The following is a 13,463-nucleotide window of genomic DNA, read 5'->3' as shown; positions in this document are numbered from 1 at the left end:
AATGCCATCCCGTATTCCCAATTCCTCCGCATCCGCCGGATCTGCTCCCAGGAGGACCAGTTCCACCACAGAACACACCAGATGGCCTCCTTCTTTAGAGACCGCAATTTCCCTTCCCACGTGGTTAAAGATGCCCTCCAACACATCTCGTCCACATCCCGCACCTCTGCCCTCAGACTCCACCCCTCCAACCGTAACAAGGACAGAACGCCCCTGGTGCTCACCTTCCACTCTACCAACCTTCGCATAAACCAAATCATCCACCGACATTTCCGCCACCTCCAAACAGACCCCACTACCAGGGATATATTTCCCTCCCCACCCCTTTCCGCCGTCCGCAAAGACCGTTCCCTCCGTGACTACCTGGTCAGGTCCACGCCCCCAAACAACCCACCCTCCAATCCTGGCACTTTCCCCTGCCACCGCAGGAACTGTAAAACCTGCGCCCACACCTTCTCCCTCACCTCTATCCAAGGCCCTAAAGGAGCCTTCCACATCCATCAAAGTTTTACTTGCACATCCACTAATATCATTTATTGTATCCGTTGCTCCCGATGCGGTCTCCTCTACATTGGGGAGACTGGGCGCCTCCTAGCAGAGCGCTTTAAGGAACATCTCCGGGACAACCGCACCAATCAACTACACCACCCCGTGGCCCAACATTTCAACTCCCTCTCCCACTCTGCCGAGGACATGGAGGTCCTGGGCCTCCTTCACCGCCGCTCCCTCACCACCAGACGCCTGGAGGAAGAACGCCTTCATCTTCCGCCTCGGAACACTTCAACCCCAGGGCATCAATGTGGACTTCAACAGTTTCCTCATTTCCCCTTCCCCCACCTCACCCTAGTTCTAAACTTCCAGTTCAGTAACTGTCCCCATAACTTGTCAGGACTTGTCCTACTTGCCTATCTTCTTTTCCACCTATCCACTCCACCTTCTCCTCCTTGACCTATCACCTTCATCCCCCTCCCCCACTCACCCATTGTACTCTATGCTACTTTCTCCCCACCCCCACCCTCCTCTGGCTTATCTCTCCACGCTTCAGGCTCACTGCCTCTATTCCTGATGAAGGGCTTTTGCCCGAAACGTCGATTTCGAAGCTACTTGGATGCTGTCTGAACTGCTGTGCTCTTCCAACACCACCAATCCAGTAACTCATTAATCAATCAATTGAACAACTGAGAATTTAGCACTAAGGCTGGGAAGGGATTAAATCAAAATAGGGTTCAATGCAAAATCCGGTATAGGAAATTTAGGAGGTGAAAGAATGATTGAATCGAGAGCTAGAAAGGAAACATGAATAAAACAAGTGAATATTATGCATAAATAAGCCAGTGCCATGAGCTTATTATTATGACAGTAAAATTGAATCTGCAAAGAGCAACATTCATAAATTAAAACCAACCATATCTTCAAGAACTTACACAGATTATCTCAAGTTAAATCACTGAATATTCTTTTCCTACCCTCTACAATTTCAAGACACTGACAAACTGTTAAGTCATATATTGAACAGTCAAACAGTATACATAGTTAAGTACTCTTGATTGACCCTACTTGACCAAAGGAAGATTGTGGAAGATTTAGCAGTTAACACTTTTAATGTACACATTCCCATATTCCTGCCAAAATCTAAGTCAAGCAAACAAAGTTACCATAGTTTCACCAGATCATAGGATTATTATTGCAATAAAGGGAAATGACTGGTGGTGGTTTAACCCAAGGGCCATCATGCCTCAGGCAGGGGGAGAAGTCAAGAGCAAAATCATTCATGGTAATCTCAGCTGGTGCAGGAATTAAATCCATTCTGTTCGCATCACTGAGCATTGCAAACATCAATCATTATCCACATGAATTTATATTGCAATTACGCTATGTGCTGTTTTTATCATTGAAAAAAATAATACCTTTGAAGTCACGTTAAAATGTCAATTTGCAGTTTTTAGATGATATTCAGAAAACAAGTTCAACTTGAGACTTACGGTTTCATATATCTGAAGGCCCAATTTGATTAGTACATTATAAGCTTCATTCAAGACTCAATTAATTTGTATTTTAACAACTCTCCAAATATCCACATCAGCAATGCTTGAAAATTTACCAGGATTCCAACCCCATCCCTCCCACAACGATTCCACAGCCATAGACAGCTCCAACTAACCTACTGTCACGACAGTTGCGTAGATTGAGTCAATTCTACACCGTCACAACTAACTTCATATAATTTATGAACTATGGTGATCATTCTCTCAGGTCATTATAGTTCATAGGGAAGTATCAGATTTAAAAAGTCACCCAGATTCAGGATTTAAACAGGTCGTTAAGCCATTGAACATGAAATTTCAATTCATGATGTCATAAGACTCCCTCCACTGGGCAGGTACAGTATTGTCTACATCACAAAACTGATTCCACAACCTGATTGTTCACAGAAAAACTACAGCTGCCAGCCTTACTGTAAGCTACTTTAAAACAGAACTAAAGGCTCAGCAATTTTTTTTTAGCATTTGACACGTTTACACGTTTTCACTTGGGTAAATCCACGCAATATAGCAGGAGGAGAAATTTTACAGTTCACTTGGTTATTTAGTTTTTTTAAAAATATGACATATATAATCTGTTACTCCCAAGTTTCTTAAGAATTCTCTATCCTGGATCCTAAATTCCTGCACCATAAACCATGACAAATGGGTATTTAGCAACAAAAGGTACTTTTCAATCTATATTGTTGAAGCTGAGATACTTGACTTCAAATGTCAGAACTTTTCTCCATTGCTTTTCTAACATGGCAAAACTGACAGTTTCACCACATGTGGTGGAACCATCCAGCAAGTCATTCCATCATATGTGAGCCTACAAAACGAGTGACCCCAGACTGTGTGTCAACCTTGCAGATTGATGGATGGAGGGATGGAGAAATGAAACATCGTAGACAAGCCTGTTCCCATCTTTGGGACACAGGTGTAGTTATTTTTAATCAACCTATTCAGATATGTTGTGACAAATCTCCAGGGCAGGCAGGACTTGAACCTTCTGTCCCAGAGGTGAGGACACTATCAAATGCCACAAGACTCCTTACGGCCACAGATGTAGATATTTTTAATCAACCTTTTCAGAGGTGTTATTATACACTTCTGGACCACGTGGGACTTGAACCCAGGGATCATAATTAAATTGTCCTGTTCAAGGAAATAAGATCCCTGATCACGAAACCTACCAGTCTACATTTCCGTGACAATACTGCTCATGAATGCTCATATTTTCTAAAAATCAATTCAAATATTAAAATTTGAAATATTTATGATGCTGACTGTAACATTTCAACATGGTACTAAGTTTTCACTAATCTGGTAATATAAGGCAATTCACCAGTTTAAGATACAGTGACATTGGCCAGCCTGGGTAAATGACCAGCCTCACCCCCGATCCTGCAGTTAAACCTCTGCCAAGTAACCAAGCTGCCAGTGTGAGAATGTCAAAACAGAAACAAGTCGAAATTATAAACCCAAATTTATTCTTACACAACCTAATTAGCAATCACTTCTTGTTTGTATACAAACCAAGCTCCAGTCCTTGCCTATTAATCCCTGTCCCAGATATAATCCAACGCCAGAATCCACCAGACTAAGTGATTTACTTGGGCCGAGGACGGACACTCTCACCTGCCGGACGTTGACAATCTGCTCTGCCCCGAGGTACCGAGGCCCGGGGTGTCCGGGCAGGCGGCGGCGGCTTCCGACCCCGGCCCTGCCGCGGGCTCTCCCCCCTCCGGCCCCGGGCTCTACCCTGCTCTGGGCTCCCCTCCGGCCCCGGTGCGAACTCTGGCCCGGTCTCACTCACCTCTTCCCCGCAGGCTGCCGTCCGGCCTCCCCGCTCCCCGGAGACTTGTTGCTGATCCGCAGTCAGAACAATAACATGGCGCTGACAACCAGCGAGACAGGAAGAGAACTCAGCACCGAAACAGGGGGAGGAGATAGAGATAAACAGATGTTGGAGAGAGAGAGAGAGACTGGAGGAGGAGATAACGAGAGAGAGAGAGAGAGAGAGAACTGGGGGGGAGGAGATACAGAGAAACTGGAGGGTGGAGATAGAGAGAAACCTCGAAACAAGATGACTTTCAACACTCCTGGCTGGTGTATCATGCTCTTCTGTTTTAATTCATTAACAAGATGTGGGCACTGCTGGCTATGCCAACATTCATTGTCCATCCCTAATTGCCCAGAGGACAGTTGAGAGTCAACCACATTGCTCTGGGACTAGCCTCACATGATGGCTTCCTTCTCTCAAGGACAATAGTGAATCAGATGAGCTATTTTTCCAACAATCGAAAATGGATTTGTGGTCATCATTAGACTCTTAATTCTAGATTGTTATTGAATTCCGCCATCTGCCATGGCGGGATACAAACCTAGGTCCCCAGAATATTTACCTGGGTCTCAGAATTGACAGTCAAGCAACAATACAATTAAATCATTGTCTTCCCATCTACAATTCATACTCTTGAAGTTATCCAAAAAGTTAATGCCTCTATCGTGACTTGCAGAGCTTTTAGTTAAGAAAAATGCAGTTGCTGGCCAGCCTACAATGATCCCCAGTTCTGCAAAAGTGTAATTTTAAAATTTGCATCCTGTTTTGAAATCCATCCATGACCTCACTCCTTATCTCTGTAATCTCATCTAAAACACTAAAATATAGGAAGGGAATGTTGTTGAACTTGAGAGGATACAGAAATGATTTACAAGAATGTTGCTAGGACTGGAGGGTTTGAGCTGTAGGAAGAGGTTGAATAGGCTGGGGCTTTTTTTTTTGCTGAAATGTCTGAGGTTGAGGAGTGACCTTATAAAGATTTATAAAATGATGAGGGGCGTGGATAGGGTAAATAGACAATGTCTTTTTCCTAGGGGAGGGGAGTGCAAAACTAGAGGGTATAGGTTGAAGGTGAGAGGGGAAAGATTTAAAAGGGACCTAAGCGGGAACTTTATCACACAGAGGATGGTGCGTGTATAGAATGAGCTATCAGAGGAAGTGACAAAGGCTCGTACAATTACAACATTTAAAAGGCACCCGGATGGTTACATGAATGGGAAGGGTTTGGAGAGATATGGGCCAAAAGCTGGCAAATGGGACTAGATTAGTTGAGTGTATCTGGTCAGCATGGACGAATTGAACTGAAGGATATGTTTCCATGTTGTACATCTCTATGACTTTAAATTTCAAGATCAATTCACAGCTAGAGAATAATGCTGAATAAAATTTGAGAGTGTCAGGTAAAGAAGCGTACAAATTGAGAATTAGCAAGTCAAAGAAAGAACTGTGTATCAATGAAAAATACATTTTGTCACAAACTGTGTTAGCATTGAGTAAACATGTTTTGAAAAAGGATAAAAAAGTACAGAGACTAAGGCAGCATGTATCGAGATTAAGACACACCAGGAGAAGGCAGCACTGAGAAAGGGAGGGCACCAGCCAGTAGCAACATAATAAAGACAGTGTGAAAAATTATAGAAGTTCAAGGAGCGGAGTGTCAGAAGCAAAGCAAAACAGAATAGCAGCACAGACATTATTAGGTCAGGTGCATCTATGCATCTGGCAAGACTCCAACATTAATACACTTTGCAGCAGTAATTTCATGCAACTTATTACTTATGTCAGCTAACCTCTTCTGGCCTTCTCATTATACATGTAGAAATAGATGCCTAAAATCAAGCTTATTACAAAGGAATGATGTACTCTCCCTCTCCCCACCTGAAAAGGACAATCCATTCTCATGGGAAAAGTGGGGATTCACTAATAATACAACACAATGAAACCAACCATGGGGAATTTAGAAAAAACTGACCTATTTCCCAAATTAACAGTTCAAACCATGCAAAGATGCATTGATACTGAGCAATATCACAGTTCACTTGTACACTGTAAACTCCAGTCAATGCTTATTTTACAGCCCACTCGGAAAAGCTTAAACATGATTTAAGATTAGGGTGGTGCTGGAAAAGCACAGTAGGTCAGGTGACATTTGAGGAGAGGAAAGATAACGTTTCAGGATGATGAAGGGCTTTTGCTGAAATGTTGATTTTCCTGCTCCTCGGATGCTGCCTGATCTGCTGTGCTTTTCCAACACCACTGTAATCTTGACTCTAATCTCCAGCATCTGTAGTATCCACTTTCACCTTAAACATGATTTAATAATCCCAAGCGAGATAAAATGCATGAAGCAGTCAGCAACTCTAATGTTTAACATGGAAGTTCAACATGACTGCTACGTATTTAAGCAGCATGGTGCAATTCACATCACATGGTTCAGGTTGATGTTGCCAGTACATAGGAGCATAAGGACTAGGAGCAGGAGTCGACAATTCAGTCCCTCCAGCCTGTTCTGCTATTTGATATGATCATGGCTGATCTTATTTTAACCTCCACTCTATTTTCCTGCTTGGTCTCCAAAAGACTTCAACCCATTACTAAATTAAAAATTGTCTACATCTCCCTTAGATTTACTAAATGTCACAGCATTAATTGAAATCTGGGATCATGAATTCCACAGATTCATGACCATTTGAGAAAAGTAATTTTCTTCTCATTTCTGTATTAAATCTGTTACTCGTTATCCTAAAATTATGACCTCTCATTCTAAGTCATATGAGGAAACATCCTTTTAGTGTCTATTTTGTAAATCCCCTTTAGCATCTTATATATCTGAATTAGATGTCCTGTCATTCTTCTAAACTCTAGATAGTTTAGCCCTAAACTGTTCAATCTCTCTTTCTAAAATCCTCGAGGGAGGCATCAATTCAGTGAATGTCTTTCCAACTGCCTCCTATATAACAACATCTCTCCTCAAGAAAGAAGACCAAAATTGTACACAAAACTTCAGGTGCAGTGTGACTACTGTTGAGTAATTCAGCAACACTTGTCTATTATTATACTATTTTCCTTTAGCAATAAATGCCAAGATTCTATTTGCCTTCCTTATTACCGGCTGTACCTGCACACTGTTTTCTGCAATTCAAATACAAGGGCACTCAAATACCTCTGCAACAAAGCACTCTGAGGTTTCTCTCTATTTAGATAATAAGTTGCCTTTCTATCCCTAGTTCAGGATTGGTGCTGGGTCCACACCATTTATGTAAATGATTTGGATGTCAGCGTAAGAGGTTTAGTTAGTAAGTTTGCAGAAGACACCATAATTGGAGGTGTGGTGGACAGTGAAGAAGGTTACCTTGGATTACAATGGGATCTTGACCAAATGGACCAATGGGCTGAGGAGTGGCAGATGGAGTTTAATTTAGATAAATTTGAGGTGCTGTATTTTGGGAAAGCAAATCTTAGCAAGACTTATAGACTTAATGGTAAGGCCTAGGGAGCATTGCTGAACAAAGAGATTTTGGAGTGCAGGTTTAAAGCTTCTTGTAAGTAAGTTGTAAGTAGTAATTAGGATAGTGAAGAAGTTGTGGGGTATGCTTTCTTTTATTGGTCAGAGTATTGAGTACAGGAGTTGGGAGGTCATGTTGAGGCTATACATGACATTGGATATTGCATGCAATTCTGGTCTCCTTCCTATCGTAAGGATGTTGTGAAACTTGAAAGCTTTCAGAAAAAGATTTACAAGGGTTGGTGGATTTGAGCTATGTGGGGGGGGGGGGGGGTTGACTAGGCTAGGGCTGTTTTCTCTGGAGTGTTGGAGGCTAAGGGGTGACATTATAGAGGTTTATAAAATCATGAGGGGCATGGATAGGGTAAACAGACAAGGTCTTTCCCCTGGGATGGTGGAATCCAGAACTAGAAGGTGAGAGGGGAAAGATATAAAAGAGACCCAAGGGGTAATCTTTTCACACAGAGGGTGGTGCATGTGTGGAACTGGCTGCCAGAGAAAGTGGTGGACGCTGGTACAATTGCAATATTTAAAAGGCATCTAGATGAATATATGAATAGGAAGGGTTTGGACAGATATGGGCCGGGTGCTGGCAGGATTGAGTTGGGATATCTGGTTGGCATGGACGGGTTGGACCGAAGGGTCTGTTTCCATGCTGTACATCCCTATGACTCTATAAATATTTATCATAGAATCTTTACAGCTTAGAAAGTGGCCGTTCGGCCCATTGTGAAGGAGCTGGCTATCAAATACCATATATTCCAAGCTGAAAATGTGTTGCTGGAAAAGCCCAGCATCCAAGGAGCAGGAGAATTGACATTTCAGGCATGAGCCCTTCTTCAGGAATGAGGAATGAGGAAAGTGTGCCAAGCAGGCTAAGATAAAAGGTAGGGAGGAGGGACTTGGGGGAGGGGTGTTGGAAATGCGATAGGTGGAAGGAGGTTAAGGTGAGGGTGATAGGCCGGAGTGGGGGTGGGGGCGCAGAGGTCAGGAAGAAGATTGCAGGTTAGGAAGGTGGTGCTCAGTTCGAGGGTTGGGACTGAGACAAGGTGGGGGGAGGGGAAATGAGGAAACTGGAAAAGTCTGAGTTCATCCCTTGTGGTTGGAGGGTTCCTAGGCAGAAGATGAGGCGCTCTTCCTCCAGCCATCGTGTTGCTATGGTCTGGCGATGGAGGAGTCCAAGGACCTGCATGTCCTTGGTGGAGTGGGAAGGGGAGTTGAAATGTTGAGCCATGGGGTGGTTGGGTTGGTTGGTCCTGGTGTCCCAGAGGTGTTCTCTGAAACGTTCCGCAAGTAGGCGGCCTGTCTTCCCAACATAGAGGAGGCCACTTCGGGTGCAGCGGATGCAGTAAATGATGTGTGTGGAGGTGCAGGTGATTTTGTGGCGGATACGGAAGGATCCCTTGGGGCCTTGGAGGGAAGTAAGGGGGAGGTGTGGGCGCAAGTTTTGCATTTCTTGCGGTTGCAGGGGAAGGTGCCGGGAGTGGAGGTTGGGTTGGTGGGGAGTGTGGACCTGACGAGGCAGTCACAGAGGGAGTGGTCTTTTCGGAACGCTGATAGGGGAGGGGAGGGAAATATATCCCTGGTGGTGGGGTCTGTTTGGAGGTGGCGGAAATGACGACGGATGATACGATGTATATGGAGGTTGGTGGAGTGGTAGGTGAGGACCAGTGGGGTTCTGTCCTGGTGACGATTGGAGGGGCGGGGCTCCAGGGTGGAGGAGCGGGAAGTGGAGGAGATGCGGTGGAGGGCATCGCCGATTAGTCTGGGGGGGAATTGCGGTCTTTGAAGAAGGAGGCCATTTGGGTTGTACGGTATTGGAACTGGTCCTCCTGGGCGCAGATGCGGCAGAGACAAAGGAATTGGGAATATGGGATGGCGTTTTTACAGGGGGCAAGGTGGGAGGAGGTGTAGTCTAGGTAGCTGTGGGAGTCGGTCGGTTTATGGTAAATGTCAGTGTTGATTCAGTCGCCTGAGATAGAAATGGAGAGGTCTAGGAAGGGGAGGGAGGAATCTGAGATGGCCCAGGTGAATTTGAGGTCGGGGTGGAAGGTGTTGGTAAAGTGGATGAACTGTTCAACCTCCTCGTGGGAGCACGAGGCAGCGCCGATACAGTCATCGATGTAGCGGAAAAAAAGGTGGGGGGTGGTGCCAGTGTAGCTGCGGAAGATGGACTGTTCCACATATCCTACGAAGAGGCAGGCATAGCTGGGGCCCATGCGGGTGCCCATGGCTACTCCTTTGGTTTGAAGGAAGTGGGAGGATTGGAAAGAGAAGTTGTTCAGAGCGAGGACCAGTTCAATCAGTCAAAGGAGGGTGTCAGTGGAAGGGTACTGGTTGGTGCGGCGGGAAAGGAAGAAGCGGAGGGCTTTGAGTCCTTCATGATGGGGGATGGAGGTGTTACAGGGACTGTGCCCACACCTCCCCCCTTATTCCCTCCAAGGCCCCAAGGGACACACAACATTTACTGCATCCGTTACACTCTATGTGGCCTCCTCTATATTGGGGAGACAGGCCACCTACTTGCGGAATGTTTCAGAGAACACCTCTGGGACACCCGGACCAACCAACCCAACCACCCCGTGGCTCAATACTTCAACTCCCCCTTCCACTCCACCAAGGACATGCAGGTCCTTGGACTCCTCCATCGCCAGACCATAGCAACACGACGGCTGGAGGAAGAGCGCCTCATCTTCCGCCGAGAAACACTCCAACCACAAGGGATGAACTCAGACTTTTCCAGTTTCCTCATTTCCCCTCCCCCCACCTTGTCTCAGTCCCAACCCTCGAACTCAGCACCACCTTCCTAACCTGTAATCTTCTTCCTGACCTCGGCCTATCACCCTCACCTTAACCTCCTTCCACCTATCGCATTTCCAACGCCCCTCCCCCAAGTCCCTCCTCCTTACCTTTTATCCCTGCCTGCTTGGCACATTTTCCTCAATACTGAAGAAGGGGTCATGCCCAAAACGTCGATTCTCCTGCTCCTTGGATGCTGCCTGACCTGCTGCGCTTTTCCAGCAACACATTTTCAGCTCTGATCTCCAGCATCTGCCGTCCTCACTTTCTCCTATCATATGTTCCAATCCCATGTTACAGCACTTTGCCTTGTCTGCTATGGTGTTTTAAGTGGGGTTCATCTAAATAGTTCTTAAATATTGTGAGGGGTTCAGTTTTTAGCACTCTTTCAAACAGAGAATTCCAGATACCCACAGCCCTCTGGACGAAAATTTACTGCCAGCAGCAAATCTGTGTTTCTTAAAGTTAATCGAATTGCGACCAACAGCACTCATTTAATCGACTGTACATGACAGGTCAGTCTTTCTGATTTGGATAGTTTCGTTAATCTTGGATAATGCGTTGGACTCCATCAGCAATGAAGCAGATGAGAGAGAACCTTGGGGAAGCCATCTCATGATGCGCATACTCCCCTGAACCTTAGTTTTGTACATTTTTTAAAAAAAAATTATTTGCCAAGAAAATATAATAAAATTATTACCTCTCCGTGTTAATCCGAAAGATTTCAGTTTGAAGCGTTTTTTTCCACCCTCGGCCAAACGCAAATGAGAAAGAATGGGAAGTAGGGAAAAGGTTCAAATCGGGTGTTCGATCTGAGCGCGAGTGGCCGGAATCAGTCAAACTTCCGATGGCAAGCTTCTGGCTAATGTGAGCGCAATTTGCGAGAGCTCGCTCATGTGATGGGCGTCGGGTCTCTAACCCTGGCCTTCCGCCAAATTGGTAGCATCCATAGAGAGAAAGCAAGCTCAGTTGAGTCTCGAGTCTGAAACTAGAAACGTTAGCTTGTTTTTTTCTCCATGGATGCTGCCTGATCCGTTGTGATCTCTAGCATTTTTTTGTTTTCAGTTCAAATTTCAGCATTAGCAGTAATTTGCTCCGACTGAACCAGCCCTGGGAGAAAGAAGGCACATACATGTTCAGCACAACCTTCAGTGAGTTCGGGGGTTCCGATTCAAACAGGCTTTGACATGGTGAGGGGGCGGGGGAGACATGGGAGATTGTTGCATGGGAAGTGGGTATTTTCTGCAGTTTGGGGATTTGGGATCGACCTAATCATAGAGACAGCATCCTCGATCAGCTTGCAGATCGGCTTGGCATGAATGAAGGAGACATGGTGCAGCTGGGTAGGGGGTGGGTGCGTTGGCATCTGCATGGTGGGGCATGGAGTGTTACTTCTTTCACATGCTGCTGGGAGATTCGGGATCAGCTTATTTTTTGGCATTAATGCTTACAGATTCATGGGGTGACTTTGCGTTGCATTATATTTTGGCACAACATGCGTTTACAAGTTAATGGAAAGTTTAGCAAACAATTGTGATAAGGTATGAATTAGCTCGTCAGATTAGGTCGCTGTTATCTTGATGTGGCAAGCATGTTTTTATTCCTGATGAAGGGCTTTTGCCCGAAACGTCGATTTCGCAGCTCCTTGGATGCTGCCTGAACTGCTGTGCTCTTCCAGCACCACTAATCCAGCATGTTTTTATTGTCAAGCCACATAAAATACCCGAGTACCAAAATCATTTTTTTAAAACCTCACAGCTGACTAAGGCACATTCCCACAACAAGTAGCTTGATCATGATCACAGAAAGTTAGTCCTATTAACATTGTGAGAATATACTCTGCAGGAGAAGAAGAAGCTATCTCAGGAATTATAAAACCTAATTTCCCCTCCAAGCAATAACTCAGTTCGGTCTGATGAAGGGTCACCGGACTTGAAACACTAATTCTGTTTTCTTCCCACAGATGCTGCCACACTTGCTGAATTTCTCCAGCAATTTTTGCTTTCTGTTCCGATCGCCAGCATCGACGAGTCTGAGTTTTATTGTAACTCCGTCCAGTGTATTTGCTACAAACATCAAGGAAACCTAGAATCTCTGATTTAAATCAATGAGCAGGGGGTTGACGTTGGATAAGACTTTTAAAAAGTATGTCGATTATTCTTTGACAGGAAAAAGGATAATAATAATCTAGTGTAGACAATATTTAATAACATATTGTGTTAGTATTGACATTTAAAATGTACTGTTTGCGATAAATGTATATCAGTGCTGTCATCCTCCCCCCCAATCAACAATGGAAGATTCCCTTTCCGCTTCCGTCTCGTTCCGGGAATGTTGCGGCCGCCGTGTTCTGTCTGTGATTGTCTTTAGAATGTTCCGAAAGAATCCGAAGCGGAATTTCCGCCGCAGGAGGAGCGAGTCCAGCGGCGAGGAGGATCAAGAGCAGGTTCAGCCCGGAGTCGGGACCGGGGATGTGGTCAAACCCGCTCTACCAGCCTGTGGCTCAGCCAGGGCCCAGTCCGCCAGCCCCAGCTCAGCCTCAGCCTCAGCAAATAGTGACAGCGAGGAAGCTGGAGTCGAATGGAGCGCTGCAAAACGTGCCGGTCAAACTCGTATCTGTGACCGGAGTCGGCTGAGCTTTGGGTACGACAGAGAAGGTAACTCGTGCTGCACATTAGCCCACCTGTTAGGCGTCTGCAGATCTGTCAAACTTTGAGCTATGATTGCAGCAAGAACTTGGAGCCACAGACAGGGGTGTGCAACGTCCCTTTACAATCACGAATCATACAGTAGTACAGAAGAGGGCGTTCGGCCCATCGAGTCTGAACCATCAAAATATAGTTAAAATCACACAAAACCAGGTTATAGTCCAACAGGTTTATTTGGAAGCACTAGCTTTTGAAGCGCTGCACCTTCGTCAGGTAGCTTTGCCCACTCCAGTCCAATATTGACTCCTCCACATCATTAAAATATTGTAAGCACCACTTACACTTCTCACTTTCCCATATGAAGTGCAAAGCCTTGTAAGTTATGTTATGTCAAGTGCTCATCCAAGAGGGAAAGATTTAAAAAGGTCCTGAGGGGCAACGTTTTCACGCAGAGAGTGGTACGTATAGAATGAGCTGCCAGAGGAAGTGGTGGAGGCTGGCACGATTATTTTATTTCAAAGGGATTTAGATGGCTATATGAATAGGAAGGATCGAGAGGAATGTAGCTATATTAGTATAGATTATCTGGTCGGCATGGACATGTTAGACCAAAGGGTCTGTTTCCGTGCTGTACATCTTTATGA

General features: G+C 45.2%; 2 protein-coding genes across 10 annotated transcripts in view; one reads left to right on the top strand and one right to left on the bottom strand.

Moving 5' to 3' along the window:
- The window catches only part of itsn2b (intersectin 2b), a 202,361-nt gene extending 198,323 nt beyond the window's left edge, over nucleotides 1-4,038 (bottom strand). For 3 of the 9 annotated variants that reach the window (XM_072556764.1, XM_072556757.1, XM_072556772.1), the window contains exon 1: nucleotides 3,841-4,038. The gene's annotated coding sequence lies outside the window, so the exon portion shown is untranslated. The remainder of the gene's footprint in view (nucleotides 1-3,840) is intronic. The other 6 variants (XM_072556801.1, XM_072556809.1, XM_072556792.1 and 3 more) reach the window with 3 other exon arrangements.
- An 8,431-nt stretch (nucleotides 4,039-12,469) lies between these two features.
- Nucleotides 12,470-13,463, top strand: part of LOC140463030 (intron Large complex component GCFC2-like) — a 59,938-nt gene continuing 58,944 nt past the window's right edge. Inside the window, exon 1 of the mRNA XM_072556640.1 lies at nucleotides 12,470-12,828. Coding sequence (XP_072412741.1) covers nucleotides 12,543-12,828 — 286 coding nt within the window. The 5' untranslated portion in view covers nucleotides 12,470-12,542. The remainder of the gene's footprint in view (nucleotides 12,829-13,463) is intronic.

This window comes from Chiloscyllium punctatum, chromosome 3 (genome assembly GCF_047496795.1).
Source record: "Chiloscyllium punctatum isolate Juve2018m chromosome 3, sChiPun1.3, whole genome shotgun sequence".
Classification (NCBI taxonomy): domain Eukaryota; kingdom Metazoa; phylum Chordata; class Chondrichthyes; order Orectolobiformes; family Hemiscylliidae; genus Chiloscyllium; species Chiloscyllium punctatum.
Note: the sequence above shows the minus strand (reverse complement) of the source record. Positions and strands in the feature narration are given on the sequence as shown.